This window comes from Ammospiza nelsoni, chromosome 2 (assembly GCF_027579445.1).
Source record: "Ammospiza nelsoni isolate bAmmNel1 chromosome 2, bAmmNel1.pri, whole genome shotgun sequence".
NCBI lineage: Eukaryota > Metazoa > Chordata > Aves > Passeriformes > Passerellidae > Ammospiza > Ammospiza nelsoni.
The window spans coordinates 55,693,657-55,710,356 of NC_080634.1; the positions used below are offsets into that span (position 1 = coordinate 55,693,657).

Here is a 16,700-nt window from a genome sequence, read left to right on the forward strand (position 1 = left end):
TGAATTAATGAAAGACCTTTGGTCTAGGAGCCTTATCTAATAAAGTAATCGTGGGCATGTTTTCCATGTTAGAAGGGACTTCATTTTATCCAACAAACCCCCGATAATTTCATAGAAGGAGGAACTGGAACAGCGTTTTCCCTGTGCCGGAGCTGTGATTGTGCACATGGCCACCAGGATGCCTGTCTGTGTGGGCTGGTTACACGCTGGCTGCTGCACACAGGTCATGTTTGAGCAGCTTGTGAAAGGCAGCCTTGGCTGAGCCTGCTGCAGCGCCGTGTGCAGAGATCAGCAGTGCCGGACGCAGTTGGGAAAGCACCAGGGATGCCAATTGGTGGGAAACATTTGAACTGGCAGTGAGAGCAGGTAGCTGAGTGCAGCAAGCAGCCTACATAAGGATCACAGGTTGCATCTGGGATTTCCTGATGAATGATTAATAAGCCCATGGATTAGAAGGGCAGAGCTCTTCAAGCTGTTGTAAATGTAGCTGAAAGAAGCGTGGCTTGGAGGACAACAAATAACTGCTCTCGTGAAACTTTTTTTTTGGCGTTGCAATATTTAAAGTCCAGAAAAATAATGGAGAGAAAACTGGACAACAAAATGAAAAAGGAACTGTCCTACTTAGCTACTTTAAATGACAGAAACATATCCTTGGTGTCTATTCGTAAGCAGCAGGCAGCTCGTGATGTGCCTGAACTACTGATTATTGGTGAAAAGTCCAAGACGGCATCGCTGGTAAAAGCAAGCAGTAACTTGCAGAAAGAAGAGAAACTTTTGCAGAGTTACTCCATGGGAATGACAGAAGTCAATACAGATGAAAGGCAGGTCAGTGTGTGTATGTTTGTGTGCATGTTGGGAGGGAAGTGGTGTTTCTGAACTGGTGAATTTAAAACAAAGCATGTTGTAGCATGGGTTGTATATTAAAGGAGGTTAAACCTTCTTTATCTAAATTTTCTCCATCCCCAGCATGGATGCCAGCCCCATAACAAGCAGTACAAATGCAAATCCTCTGGGGATCCTCTGAAAACAATCTTTGAAAGAAGTTGTTAATGATGACCTATGCTGTAGAGGCTAATGAGCATTGTTTTAGCTCCACCTCTAATAATGCAGAGTGGTGATTCCTAGGAAGGAAACATAATAGTATTTCTCCTTTTGAACTCTGATTGCTCCAGTAGTTTGAAGAAGCTCATACTAGTCTGGAGTAAGAGAAACTGCAGAAACATTAAAAATTCCTTATTGTAGGTAAGTAGTTCATTTGTATCTAGTAAGTGGGTGCTAGTGAAGCTCTTGATAAATACATCTTGCAACTTTAAAAAAAAATTCAATGTTGTATATAACTGTGGTACTTTTGGAGATTAACTCCTGTGGTGAGGAGACTTAGAAAGATCAATGCTGAAAGAAATATGATGAGGTTTATGCTTTTAAAAGAGTTTTGCTGTTTAAAATGTATGTACACTGGAGTAATGTAGTTTGGCTTAGTGAATAATGTGAATATTTAAGGAAATAAACTCTCAGAACAAAGCTCAGTTGGTTGGAGCACGGTACTAATAATGCCAAGGTGGTAGATTTGCTTCCTGTATGAGCCATTTGCTGAAGAATTGGACTTGATGATCCTTGTGGGTCCCTTCAAACTCAGAATGTTCTGTGATTCTGTGTGTTCATGTTCTTTGAAACTGGGTATGCTTACAATGATTCAAATAGTGTCAGACTGGAATGAAATAACAGCCAGAAGAGACCAAATGTACCTGAAAGCTTTTTCTGCCTCGAGTTACTTCTTGTATTCTAAATGTTTGCTAGAAAACAGTCATGACATAAAGGACTCTGTTCTACCAAAAGATCTGTTCTCTGTATTCAGTTCACTGGGGTATATATGCTGCTTGTACTGGTGCTGTGAAGAACATCACAAAGAAGTTTGTCTTGTTTTAATTCTAAATTAGAAACATTTCGTTTACATCAAGCTTTTCCCCTTTCCCATTAACCAAACTTGGTTTACACAGCTCCCTTTAATTTAAAAGTGCCTGTTAAGGTCTCTGAGGTTTGTTGACTACAGTGTAGGTGTCATTTCAGTAAGACTGGCTTCAGCTGCCTAAATCTTTCCCTATCATCTGTATTGTTAGAGAAGCCTGATCCCAGGTGGGAAATAGCAGTCCCTTGGCAGAACCATTAGTAAATCAAGTTAGTATTTTGGAAACAAAAGCTTTATAAAGGCTGCTTTGTAGTAATAATCTCATTGAATCTTGATATTCAGGTTTAGAAGGTGTTTTTATCCTCATTTAAGACTCAGGGACTGTTTGAAAAATAACAAATTGTAAGTAGTTACTGGATATAGTAGCTACTGGCATTTGTTAATCTTCGTTTGGGAGACAAGGAGAGAAAGAACAATGGTTATGATCTAATACATTTAAACAATATGCTCTAATGAGATGCGCTGAAAAATGTTAAGGAGGATGAGGATTGAATTTCTGGCTACTCTGTGTGCCAGAGTGCTGCTGTTACTGGCAAAAAATTGAAGACTCGTGACCTTTGATGTTTTTGTGGCTTCTCTGCCCTCATTTTGTTGTTCACTGTCTGCCTGTAATAAACTGGGAAACTTCTGAAGCGTTTAATTATTAGTGTGTGGCTTTTCAGTTGTGTGCTGCTGCTGCCTGAATCCAAAGCCATGAATCAGGCAGTTGTGAAAGAAGGAAGTAGGGAAGGTAAAACACAGATAAGATAATTCTTCAGCAGTTGGGCGCTCAAAGGTAAGAGGGCAATAATTGATTTCAGCCTACAGAGGTACAGGGAAAAGAGCAGCCCAAAACTTGAGGACATAGTGGATGAGAGGTGCAGTGACCTCCAGCATTTGTGGATGAGCAGGCAGGGAGAGGCAGAGGGGGAGGTGCTGAGTGCGCCGGGCCCCATCTCCTCCCCGCTGATTGCCTGGCATCACTTTGAGGAGCCTGGCGCTCGAGTTTTAGGATGTGAAAGTTGCCATCCCTGCAGGCCAGGCAACGGAGGGCAGGAGAGCAGTGCCAGAGAAGGGGGGAGAGCCTTGCTGGATGAGCTGAGAGGAGCAGTGCTGTGCTGGATTTGGTGTGGGTGATGCTCAGGGGGCTGTGGAGTGTGCCTGTCACAACCTCAGCCTTGTGCTGCAGAGGCCAGGAGTGTTATACTGGCATTTTGGAGGTGGCTGCACCTCTTGGGAAAGGGAAATGGGTAGAGGGATGTCTTTCCTGGTGACAGGCCACCCCACAAGGTGACCATGAAACACAGCAATGGAGGCAGCATGGGGACTCAGCCAGGGGTGGCTGGTGGTTTCACAGACAAGGCAGGCACAAACCTTGTTGAGTTCACAGCCTTGATGTTGCATCCATTCTCAAGACATGGGTCACCATGCGTGCATATGTGGGGGTCTTACTCAGTGCCATGGTTTCCATGTCTTTGGGTTTTTTTCTGAGTTCAGTTGTTTTTCTCAGATTTATTATGTATCCCTTCACTGCTTGAACTCTCAGCCTTTTCATTTTTGAATGGAAATATCCTAAAGAAGGAGCCTGCTTTGGGGCACCATGGGTCAGCATGATGCCTCTAAGGGCAGCCCTCAATGGGGCGGGTTTGCCCCACCAGCCATACAGACCATGGGCTAGGACTACCTTTCCCAAATGAACCTGCCATGAGCTCTGGATGCTGTGATGCCATGAGCTCTGTGCCAAACCAGGGCTTGAGACTTGGTGCTTCCAATCCAGCAGCATCTCCCTGCCCTGGTCCACCTCCATGCTTTCACAAAAAGTTAGTTCATCCCCAGGGCGTATTCCTTTTGGATGATCTTCTTCCTGCTGTCTGGAGGGAGTGTGAAAGGAGAGCATGAGCTTCTGCCTCTTCCAGCTGTTCCCAAGCCCTGCTCTGGCCCAGGACAGGCATGAGTGCTACAATTCCTGTCTGGGATATGAAGGGTTGTTCTTCATGCCTTGTTTCTTGCTTTGAAATCCTCATACTGGGACTTGGGCTTCAGGTGCCACACTCCTGCACATTTGCTACTCATCTTGGTTCTGGTTCAGAGCTTCTCCTGTTGATGCAAGTGTTTTCCAGCCAGTACTTGTGCTTTCTTTAAAGCTGTCTCCATCTACTACTGATTCTTTGTCAATGATTCCTCAGATTTCTTCAATTTTTTTGTATTGGTCATATGAGCTTCATAACTTTGTATCAGGTTACTTAGCTTTCAGAGTAAAAGACTTGCTCTGCTCTGCGCTTTTAGTTCCAACTTTTACATGCAGAACAAAGGAGGGAAAGAATTGGCATCATTTCCCATGTAATTATTTGCATATTCTTCACACAGATACTGTAAAAATATGCATGAGGCTGGTAGAGCAAACAGACTTGGTGTATACCTGCCCTTAAAAGTGAGCCATTCTCTATTGGTGTGGAGACAAAAGAGTAACTACAGCCAGTTCTTTCACACATTCCCTTCTGGATGTAGTTAGATGCATTTCCATTATTTTGTTCATGTTTCTCTCTGGGCAGAAAAAAGCAGAAGGAGCAATGCCTGAGACTCCCAAACACCTTTTTGGGCATTTTTTGTGGTGATTGTTTTTCTGATCCTCTTGCAGGTAGTGTCCCTGAATTACCATGCAGCCTCATAGATGCCATTTTATGTGTGGGTGTCAGCTGGTATGAGGAAACCATTTTCTGAGACCCAGCATGTGCCTGAGGAAAACTATGGTCACATTCTGTATGCCTCATCTTTGTGTCCTTACATGAATCTGCTGTTTTCCTCTTGTCTGGTGTAGAAACACTCTTCTTGCAAATACACACATGTATGTATTTCTGCCTATACTGTTTCTGGGGTTTTTAAAAAATCTGTTATAAACAGTACTAAAGGCTTTGTAAATACTTTGTTTGTACCTGTGCACATTTCTTGGTTTTGGGGGTAGATTCTTCAATGTTTTGGCACTTGTGTGGGTTTTTTAAGGGAAAGAAGCTTTTAAATTTTCTTATATCCACATCCCCTCTCTATTTTTTCCTTGTCATTTAAAAATTTGTGTGCAAGGATTTTTCTCCTGCAGATCATAAACATCTGGTTTCGACAAGTAGCAAACAAAATATTTTTGCCAATTCTTCTGAATGTTGGGATAGCTTTTTATGCAAAACAAAAAACAGTGTCCAAGTTTTGAAGTTTCTGTGGCTTACAATGCATTGAAATAGTGAAATCAGTCCTTGCTTTTATGTTTTTCAAAAGACTGGATAATGAGAAGTACCCTCTTGTGGGATCTCAGCACCTCAGGACTGATATGCAGAGTGACCAAGACCACCCTTGGGGGGCTCGGGAGTCCTGGAATGTTGCCAGAAGTGTCTGGTGGCTGGACTTTGATCCTACACGGGAGACGACACCTGTATGAGGATGGGAGGATTGCACTGGGGTAAATGGTGAAGGGATAAGTTAATTAGAGTGTGAAACACAGGGTTTAGGATTTCTGTACAGGGGGGTCTAAAGAAGTAAGATGGAGGAATTGGGGCGTGTCCTGTCCTTCTTCTTCTTCTTCTTGGCCTCCATCTTCTGTGGTGATGTTGGCACTTTGGGATTGGTTATTACTAAAAGTGCACTGGTTAATAAGGGAAAAAGGTACTGGGGAAAATTGATAAATATTGTATACGTAATTTTGAGTATAAAGATAGGTGACCGCCCCGGGGGCTCTCAGTGTGCTCATGGCTGACTTGCTGTGCAGACCTCTGTTGGGCTGAGAGAAAATCTTTTAGATAAACAACTAATAAACACTGAAGACCGAGAAAAATCCTGAAGCCTCTTCTCGTCCTTTGAAGCGCGGGCTGTCCGAGACCACCCCGGGCCTTTCCAGGTCATTTAAACAGCTGAGAAACCGACACCCTCTAATCTTTTTACATGATTAATTTGAATTACTTTTATGTCACGGGGTACCTTGTAAAACTAAGACAGTGAGCATGGCAGGGGGAGGGAACACAGTGGAGGACATAAAGCCTGTGATGGTTCCAGAGTTTCATCTGCAAGAGGTGGCCAGACAGACAAGTGAAGCAGAGAGTGGAGGATGCTCATCTCCTCCATTCGTGCTCTGTTTCACCAAAGGATGCAGAAGGCAAAATACCTTTGTCCTGCAAACCAAAGTACATACACAGAGTGAGCTTCTGTGACTGCAGATTGCACTGAGTGTTTTTGATAAGAGCAGGCCACTGTGAGCAGTGTCCTTGGGGGACTGGGGACAGGGAAGAGGGGATGACAGACAATATTCACCTAATGCTTCTTATCTTCTGTGACAGGCAGAATTGACAAACAATGCGAGTTTGAGTTTAGGCCACGTTTGAAATGTGGTGGATGGGAGACTGTTTTCAGAAGGGTTTTTTTCCCATACACAAGGCCAGGTTATTATTTCTAATTGTGGGAAGTCACAACAATAGGAGGACACAAGAATGGGGATGTCCTGGTTGTCTTTGTGTGGTGCTTAAACAGGGCACCACCTTCGCAGGGAAGTCTGATTAACTGTTAATGCTTTGTTTTGAAAGGAGGTGCTTGTGGCATATTTCCTTATATGCTGGGGATTTCATGGACTTATGGGAGGGGAAGTGCAAGGAGAACAGTGTCCTGGGTGCTGCCAGGCTGGTGGGAGGAGGAGGCAAAAGAGGATGCCAGGTCTAAAATATTCCTGACTCTTCTTCCCCAGCATCCCTGGAGTGCAGCCATGAGGCCAAGCAGAAGAGGGGGAGCAGGGGAGAGAGTTTGCTGTCAGGATAGTTGAGGGGCTGCACCACAATCTTGAAGAGTTGAACTTGCTCATTCCTCCTCCTGTTCTAACAAATACAATATAGAAAATTCTGAAAACAAATTTTTTGTCTTAAGTTTTTGCTGGTTATGTGGCCCCAGACCTCATTATTCCCAAGCTGTCTAAGCGTGAAACAAAATCAAGTTAATGAATTTTGAATACTGCATCAAATGAACTGGATGCAGTCTGGTGTTACTAAGCATCCTAAATGCCTCTCATCCATGCTGTGGTATTGAGAAAGAAGTTTTCTTGTGGGTCATAGGAGCAGGATCTGCAATACTGAGAGTGATCCAGTGGGCCCTTCTCCAGGCTCTCCCTGCAGTAATGCCCAGCATCAGCTGTTTTATTGAATGTCAGAGAGCCCAAGGCTTTGCAGGCAAGAGAATAGTTTTATCCTAGTAGCTTTCATCTAGATCTCTAGTATTTAAAGTTGTCTTAAATCATGGACATGAATTTTCATGTTCTTTCCATGAAATCTGACCATGTAGGACTTGTCCCTGCCCTTTTCAATCTTTCTCATCACATGGCTTCAGCAACTGGAGCTCTCACTACTTGCTCTGTAAGAAGCATTGGCACTTTTTTTTTTTTTTAATATTTCATTTTCAGTTGAATTGAGTGCATTCAGCTGTAGAGTTCCAGTATTGCAGAGGCTGTGATCTGACTGAGAGGCCACTTCTGGCTGGCCTAGTTCAGTACTGGCCATCCTGAAAATCAGTCTTGGATGAACTCAGTGAGTTACTGTAGCACAATTTATAGTCCTAGGTGCCTCACAAGTAGGTAAATAAAATTAAACTATAGTGAAAATATCTGCTTACAGTTCTGTGTCTTTCAAGGTCTTTGTTAGATACAGATTTCAGGTTCAAAGGATTATATACTAAATGCAGACAGCCCAGACATTTTTGTGTGTGCATATATCTTTTCAAATACCATGCAGCTGACCCTCCCTGCACCAACTTGTTTCAGGCTTCTGGAAAAGTCATGATTCTGTTTTCTTGGGCTTTTTTGTTTTCTTTGTTTTGGTTTGAACTCCTCCTGGGAAATAGCAGGTTGGCCATACTGGGCCAGTTTATGACCTTTCTGGAGAGGCAGTCAGCACACTCTCTCCTGTGACCCCCTGTGCCAGTGACAGTGTGCTCTGAAGAGCAGCTCCGGCTGTGTGATGGAAGTGGCTGCAGAGAACTCAAGTTTTACATTACTTGGTTGGGGTAGGAATATTGAGTCAATTCTGCTTTTATATCCCTAGTCAGGATTTTCTAAATTGCTGCTCAAGAGACTGTCAGAAGCCTGATTCGTCATCATGGGCATAACTCACTGGTGATATATTCAAAGTGTAAAATAATGTTGGAAAAGGTTTTTGCCATATAGACTAACTTGAGAGCACTTCTAGTATGTGCTTGAGAGCATATGAAGACTGTTGTTGCTTTTACAGAGCTGAGGATACATGTATTTATTTTTACTTTTCTGCTTTCTCCTTAGGCTTTGTCCAACATCGATTCTCCTCCAGGTTGTGAGCTGAAGCCTACAATGAAACATAATTTTGCTTTCGATAACATGGGCTATGAGGCAAGCTCTGAAACCATGCCCTCTCCACCTTCCCAAGAGCATACTGTGGTAGTCAACATTGTGGGAATGACCTGCCAATCATGTGTACAGTCGATAGAAGGCCGAATTTCCAAGGTGAAGGGCATTTTGAGAATCAAAGTCTCCCTTGAACAGAACAATGCTGTTATCAAGTATCGGCAGTCGGAAATAAGCCCTGAAGAGATTTGCCAGGAAATTCTGGATATGGGCTTTGACGCCAGCATAGCAGAAGAGAAGTTGGCAACAGCAACTGCAAATTTGCCAAGCTTGAAAGAAGCAGTAGCTAAGCTTCGGGTAGAAGGCATGACATGCCAGTCCTGTGTCACCAACATTGAAGGAAATATTAGGAAACTGCACGGTGTGGCAAAAATCAAGGTGTCACTTGATAACCAAGAAGCAATTATTGCTTACCATCCTTACATCATTCAGCCTGATGACCTCAAGAGACACATCAGTGACCTGGGCTACGACTGCACCATTAAAAGTAAATCAGCCCCTTTGAAGCTGGGTTCCCTTGATCTCCAGCGCTTGCAGAATGCAAACCCCAGGGAGACACCTGCAAATCTTCAGAGTGATGGGCTGGATCCGCTGGTCCCCGTGATGGGTAGCACAGCAACAGTGACTGTACAGATAGAGGGCATGCACTGCAAGTCCTGTGTCAGAAACATCGAAGGAAATATATCAGATCTTCCTGGCATAAAAAGTATTAAAGTGTCTTTGGAGCATAAATGTGCTGTGGTACAGTACAGCCCAGATTTAATCACCCTGTCAGCTTTGCAGCAAGCTATCGAATCCCTTCCACCTGGAAACTTTAAAGTAAGCCTCCTAAGTGGTTCAGAAGCAAATAAAGCAGCATCTCCCTCAGGTGTTTTCACATGCAATGTCATCAGACAGCCACCACAAGGCACAACACATGTGGCTGTTATTAAGATTGATGGCATGACCTGCAATTCTTGTGTACAGTCCATAGAAGGGGCTGTATCACAGAGGCAGGGAGTGAAGAATGTAGCAGTTTCTCTAGCTGGCAGTACTGGGACGATACACTATGATCCAGCTGTCACTAGTGGAGAAGAGTTAAGAGCTGCCATAGAAGACATGGGATTTGATGCTTCTGTGCTGACAGGTAACAGTGTTTTTTCTTCTGTGGGTAGCGTGCCAGGGTGGGTCATGCAAGGTCTGCATTGAGATTCCTTTCTGGAGAGAAACACTTAAAGCATCGCATTGACATTGTCTCTTCTGAATGCCTGGCCTGATCTGACCTCACTTAGCAAGGGAGAGAGGTTTCAGCTGTAAGGCACCTTGTTTCAGCCCTTAATAACTGCAGCAGTGGGTGTAAGAGTTGAGTTACATTATGAAGCCAAAAGGCCTGAGGTACAAAGCCTTTCAAGTAGCTCATCTCCTTCCCCCCTGAAGCAGGCTTCCTCCTATGTCTACAGGCTGCTTTAAGTAGATCTATCAAACCAAATGTTTACATTTATGTTCCAGAATACTAAAACTTACAAACTTCATGAAGTATCATTTAAAACCACTTTTTACCTAGCTAAAACCCCCTTTATATGTCTTTAGCCTTTGAACTTTATTTCTTCAGTACTGTTCAGTACTACAGTACTGAACTTTATTTCTTCTTTTTGCCTGCCTTACTTCACTAAACCTTGCTTTAAGCAAGGTCAGTGGCAAAATACAGGTACTCTTTGGGGGGAACAGCTGCTTTTGCATTTCAGTTCATCAGTGTATGCATTTTGTACATGTGCTCAATGTTTAAAAAGTTGTTTTGATGCAGAATCTCCTCTCTCGCAAATTTCGAATGTGGCAATTTTCGCCTGCCTCAGCCAAACATATTTGCTTTGAAATACCTGATGCAGTTTACCTGAAACTAAGTAGTTTGATCACAAAAAACCACATCCTATTCACTTCTCTCATGGGTCCTATCCCTTTGAATCTGTGGTACTACTACAAATGAGGAGGGCCCTGTATGTGGTGTTTAATTATCATTTGCTTGGTTTATAATTTGTTGGCGGGAGAGTTCCAACTCCATCTGGAAAAGGAGGGACCCCCCAGTGTTTAACCTGTTTAGAAGCAATTCCTGCTCCTTCACACAAACCTCTGCCCAAGGGAGGTAGTTTGTGAACACAGCTGGAGTTGTTGTGTGTCTGTTCAATATCTGGCAAAGAATAAAAATGTTTGCAAGGGGCCTGTTTGTGTTCAGGTCTATGGGGTGCTTCCAAGACTCATTTTGCAGCACTTGCAGTGTGAATACTGTGCCATAAAGAGAACCCTGTTGAGAAACTTGTTTTCCTTGTTTGAGATGAATTTATGTGAGTCCTGCATAGATGGCGACAATGACAGAATGGGTATGACTGGACTCCATTCTCTGTGCTGGATAAGGACCCTCTAGATACCAATAAATCTTTATCAAGTGGAGGTAGCTGACAGCTCTAGGCATTGAAATTGGAAGGAATGTGGAAAGCTAGTTCTGTAGAGTTAGATGGTCATGGAAGTGGCACTGGTGAATATGTATTTTTGTAAGCATGGTAACAGTCTATATTATTTCCACATAGAGACCAAGGTTATTGTGTCACCTTCCAAACAACTGTGAGTGTTTGTGTGGTTGATAAATGTGACTTGTTTGTACTTTTGCGTCACCCAGTCACACTGTGAACAGCTCAGTGTATTGTGCATTTATTCCAGACACCGCCCCTGGAGAACACAGGGGCCAGCCTGATGCCAGCAAAGCTGCTGTGCAGCCTCGAGCTCCAGAGCCTCCTCACCAAGGGAATGCCTCAGATGCTCTTCCTCACCCTGATGGGTCAAACCAGCTCAATGGAGCCACAGAAGAAAAGTGTGTTTTACAGATCACAGGAATGACCTGTGCATCGTGTGTGTCTACCATTGAAAGAAATTTGCAGAAAGAAGATGGTAATAAATTTAAGATTCCTATAACGAGTCTAATGATAAGGGATGATGGGATGGAAAAGATGTTCTATGAGATTAAAAGAAGAGGCTGTCATACAACATCTGGAAGTTAAATAGACTTAATGGTCTGTCTTAGTGCTAATGTAACTATGTCACTGTTTAACTATCCTATTGCACTGGTGGGCAAACATCATTAACATACTTGTAAAAGGTTGTAAAGTGATAAAAAATTCAAATACATCTGAAGACAAGAACAGAGAAATTGTTATCATTTAGTTTTCAGGGCCTTGTTGGTTTACAAAGTAATCCATCTCCTCCAGAGCCGTTGAGAGCTGGGCATGCTCGGGCATATTTACACAAGCAGGTGCAAACAAATGTATGGCTCCACTGCCAGGGTGAGCTTAGGCACAGTGGTGTTTACTGGCCTAGAAGTCTGCAGGCTGGGGCTGCCTTTCCTCTGGCCATGTAGAAGATTAACAGATGAGCCTTAGCAATGTCTGATTTCATTTGTGTCAGCATGCCTTTGGGGAGTTTTGCTTATTGATTACTCTCTCCTCAGTCTCCCAGTGGTGGTCTCACTGCCTTGATTTAGAAATCAAAAAAAGCATTAGCTCTTAAAAAAAATTTTTTTTGCCTTGTGATCTTTATGTTTTGATTTTCAATTTTAATGTAGATTTCTGTGGGCTTTTTATTTATTAAAAAAATAAGGAGGGGTGAAGGATAGGAAAATAAAAGGTATAGCATTGTGCTGCAGGGCTTGTTTCAAACTACAATAGTCTAGGGCAGATCTTTCTGCAGTGGATGTAAAGGTTGCTTCCAAATATCCTTTTTGTCTGTTAGATCACAGCAAAACTCACCTCCTTCCCTGTGTAAATCTTGCAATTCCTTCATTGCTAAAGGGAGACTCAGTGTGGCTGGGTCTCTGTAAAAACTTTGCTGTTGTGACTAGAGAAAAACACTAGAAGGAAGCAGAGAGAAATCATTAGGCTTATAATACCTCTAAGTTGTTACAGTCCTCACTAACAGTCACTTGTAATATTTTATTTTTCTTTCCCTCAAAGGAGCTACATTATCTAATGTTTTTGTTATTGCCACTGCAGGAATTGTTTCAGTGTTGGTAGCACTGATGGCAGGAAAAGCAGAGATAAAATACAAGCCAGAACTCATACAGCCTCTTGAAATAGCACAGCTGATCCAGAATTTAGGTTTTGAAGCTACCATCATGGAAAATAATGCAGAAACAGAAGGGCAAGTGGAGCTTCTTGTAAGTCATGTGTGTTTGAAATTACATGTTTATTATGGAAAAGTCGGGTCTGGAAGACTGATTTTCTTGCAAATAGCTTTGCTTGAGCAGTTGTGGCTTCACAGCTCAGTTCTGGCTGGTGACACTTTTTTTTAATATAATTGCTGAAAAGACAAAATCAACTTGTCTTAGAAGGACCTATCCAAAAGCACTGAAATAAAAAGTGACAGTTCCATGTACTGATTAGACTTTTCTTAGCAATCAGAAATGAAACAGAAGTTTTCCTTTAAGGCACTTTAGTACAGACTCTGTGTAACTGAGAATTTGTCAATAAATATGCATTGCTAATGTTAAAGGCTTTGCATAGAGGTCTAGGAGCTTTGAGTAAAATCAGTAAAATTAGTAAACTTCTTATTGAAGGATGGATTCCTCAAACAGTAATTTTTATTCTCTGACAGATATTTACTGCAAGACAGAGAACATCAGTCTGCTGCTGTGTTAATAGATCACAAAGTAGTAACATGCCTTATTGAAGCCACAAGAAAATTCAAGAGAGATGAAGTTACACATGCAGAATTTGGCTCTGGCAATCTTGATAGAATCAAATTAGTTATACTTCTACAGTTAATAGCATGTCTGAGTGTTACCATGCAAATACATGGCTGTGACTTTATCTGCTGTCTGCACAATTTTGTAATAAAAGTGGATAGTTATGTTCTCAGCTTTGTATCATTTAAGACAGTTCTATAAAACCTTTAAAACCTTTATGCTGAGGCTTTGTCTCAAGTACACCCACAAATACTGGGTGAATGTGGGGGATTGCTAACTACCTAAAATTGTCTTTCTTTAGATTACAGGGATGACTTGTGCTTCTTGTGTTCACAATATTGAATCCAAACTCATGAGAACAAATGGCATATTCTCTGCCTCAGTTGCACTTGCAACTAGCAAAGCTCAGATCCAGTTCGATCCTGAAATTATTGGACCTCGAGATATTATAAAAGTAATCAAGGTAGGCTTTGGAAAATTTTTGTATATGGACAATTACATGGTGAAACTTAGAAGGAAATAAAGCAGCTGATATTTGAGAGGTTTCACTGATTTTGCAGAAGCCATAGTTATTGCCATGTTTTTATGCTCTTGTGGTGAGGCTGCTGTGTTCCACAGGAATGCATAGGCTCCCAGCTGGTACTCTAAAAACACACACTAGAAACTACAACATGAACCTTTTTTTATCTTTACCTGGCAAAAGTGTCAAATATTAATTTCTTGAAATTCTGTGTGTACAATCACAGTTAATTCAGTGAAGTGTAGCTAATTTAGAAAAAAAGTACTTCTTTCTCTTGACAGCGACAAAGGCTGTAAAAGAAGTTTTACCACAGCTCATGCCACAAGCATTACATATCTCTGTACACGCTTGCATTCATCCCTACATCTTTTTGAATGGAAACAGACTGATATTAAATGAAAAAATCCTGGTTTACCAGTAATCACAGATCATAAAATGTACTGGTATGATGGCCCAGATGTGGACAAAACCTTTTTCTTTTCTGTCCCACCAGAAGAGAGGAGATCATACTGTATGAGGTGCATGCAGTGAGTAGTCAGGAGGACAGCAGAGAGTGTTTGTCTTCCATGCTGTAGAGTATTTACTCAGAAAAGAGCTGATAGACCACAGAACTGATGCAGCTGCAGTTATTAAAATGTTAACTAGTAGACTGTTCAGGCTGGCAGAGTAGTTCTCTAAAGCATACTTTGCCACAGAAGCATTTCATGATGCAGGTAGAAAGTTTAAGTGTTCTTGCAAGTGTGCTTTGGGTTTTTGTGTGTTTGGGCAGGAGGCATGGTTCTACTCCAGTAACTCACCCAAGTGACTCAATGATGGATTTTTGCTTGGTTTTGTTTCTGGACTGCTTTGCCCTGCAGTTTGTTGTCGTCAGGCTTAAACTAACTTCAGACACTTTAATTTTCAACTTCAGGTGTATTTATTAAACTGTAGTGTTAGGGACTTGCTCATAAGGTTGTAAAGTTCCCAGTGGCTTGTGCATTTTAACTTCCTTTTTGGTATGTCCCATATCTCCTGATTATTCCAGTGGGGCTGAAAGGGCACATATTTTTCTTTAAGAGGAGTGGAGTAGAATTCCACCTCTCAGTGGCTCCCTGTGCCTAAAAACTCGGACACTTACTGCATCTATACACTGTGTTCATGTATAGGCACCAGAAGTCCTTTGCAGTCCAAATTTTGGCTACTGACTGAAATATCCTCTCATTTTGGCAGAATCTGAAAGTAAATAGATGGTTGGACTTTATTAAACATGGAACAGTGTCCTTTTCTGACATTTCTTCTAAAAATAGTGTAATTTAAATGTGTTTTAAGTAATATGGTTAGCTTCATCAAAACTAACTTATCTTCCCTTCCGTTTCAATAAAAAGGAAATTGGCTTTCATGCTTCTGTGGCTAAAAGAGCTCCAAATGCACATAACCTGAGTCATAAAAAGGAAATACAGCAGTAAGTATTTCTTTTCTCTCTTACTAAAGAACATGCCTAGATCATATCTTGTAACTCTACTACCCCCAGCACTCTTCCCAGTTAATTAGATTATTCTTGTGTAAAGCATATTTAATTTTACCATTCGCCATTTGGTTCAAGTACTTTTATTGCTTTCATTAGTTTTAGTTTTTAACTGCCAGAAGTCTATACAGTTAAACATGTTGCAGACCCTGAAGTTGTTCCAAAATACTGGATCTTTGCAAATATCCAAAGCTGTGTGTTAGTACACTGCTAATTACCCCAGCCCTGCACTACCAGCTCAGCTGGGCCTGAGTGGGGTGTAAAAAACCCATGGATTTACAGTTTTTCTTTTTCAGGTGGAGGAAATCTTTCTTGTACAGCCTAGTGTTTGGTATCCCTGTTGTAGTCTTAATGATTTATATGCAAATACCCAATGGTGAAGACCATGGGTCTAAGGTGCTGGAACAGAACCTCATTCCTGGATTATCTATTTTGAATCTTCTCTTTTTTATCCTGTGCACTTTTGTTCAGGTATGTCCATACTGCTTCCCAGGGGTCTGCTTTCTATTCATCTCCCATTTATGTGATCTGATGTGATAAAGACAGAAATGGAAAGATTGAGTGGATTAGGCCTGCCCTCTTGACTGTACCACCTAAGCAGAACAAAGTGGCACTTTTCTTTTTTATCCTTTTTGTATTTATTCAATTCATAGCTCTTCCTCCTGTCAAAGTTGCATCAGATAGTTACCAAGTGGAGAAGGTAATATTAAAATAAAGAGATGCCTGATCATCTGCAAACTAATTGGCTAGCTGTAGGTAAATCCTTTCATTTTCTCTGCCTTGTGTACTTTGCATTGCTGAGGAAAAGGATGATATTTGCTGGTTTTGAGAACCAGGAAGTGTGAATGAGAGGATGTCAATGGAGTCAATGGAGTCTCCTAGTAGACCTGGTTGTATCAGTATAAAATTTTCTTGGGTCAGCAATGCCTTCCCTTATGTCCTGCATGGTTTTAATTCTGCTCTGGCAGTATTATGTACTCTGTACTTACTGATCTCAATGTGAGTCTGTCCCTGCTCACACCAACAGTTCCTTGGTGGATGGTATTTTTATGTACAAGCTTACAAGTCCCTGAGGCACAAGACAGCCAATATGGATGTGCTCATCGTGCTGGCCACGACAATTGCTTATGTGTATTCCTGCGTGATCCTGATAGTAGCAATCCTTGAAAAGGCAGAGAAAAGCCCCGTCACTTTCTTCGACACTCCTCCCATGTTGTTTGTGTTCATTGCGCTCGGCAGATGGCTGGAACACATAGCCAAGGTAACTCATCTTCACACAAATGTTGTCTATTTATGACAGGAGTAGAGTAAACTATTCAGAGGAATTTTGAATTCAGCTGTTTCTGGTGTAGTCTGTAAGATGAAAGGTTGTTTAGAGCTCATTGTGTTAAGTACATATCGGGATTTATATATCTCAACGTATCTTAAGCATTAATCTCTGTTTTTTAGGGCAAGACCTCAGAAGCTCTTGCTAAGCTTATGTCTCTTCAAGCCACAGAAGCCACTGTGGTGACTCTTGGACCTGGCCACTCTATTGTCAGGTAAGTATTTATTAATCAAATTCCCTTTAGCCTGCCTGGGTCACAGACTAGGCTTGATGCAGTTAACCTGAAAGCTGATAGCATA

At 41.9% G+C, this 16,700-nt stretch overlaps 1 protein-coding gene across 1 annotated transcript in view; it reads left to right on the plus strand.

Moving 5' to 3' along the window:
• Nucleotides 1-662: 662 nt before the first annotated feature.
• Nucleotides 663-16,700, plus strand: part of ATP7B (ATPase copper transporting beta) — a 31,875-nt gene continuing 15,837 nt past the window's right edge. Inside the window, exons 1-9 of the mRNA XM_059493389.1 lie at nt 663-825; nt 8,241-9,519; nt 11,103-11,261; nt 12,359-12,522; nt 13,352-13,513; nt 14,935-15,011; nt 15,371-15,545; nt 16,102-16,335; nt 16,524-16,615. Coding sequence (XP_059349372.1) covers nt 790-825; nt 8,241-9,519; nt 11,103-11,261; nt 12,359-12,522; nt 13,352-13,513; nt 14,935-15,011; nt 15,371-15,545; nt 16,102-16,335; nt 16,524-16,615 — 2,378 coding nt within the window. The 5' untranslated portion in view covers nt 663-789. The remainder of the gene's footprint in view (nt 826-8,240; nt 9,520-11,102; nt 11,262-12,358; nt 12,523-13,351; nt 13,514-14,934; nt 15,012-15,370; nt 15,546-16,101; nt 16,336-16,523; nt 16,616-16,700) is intronic.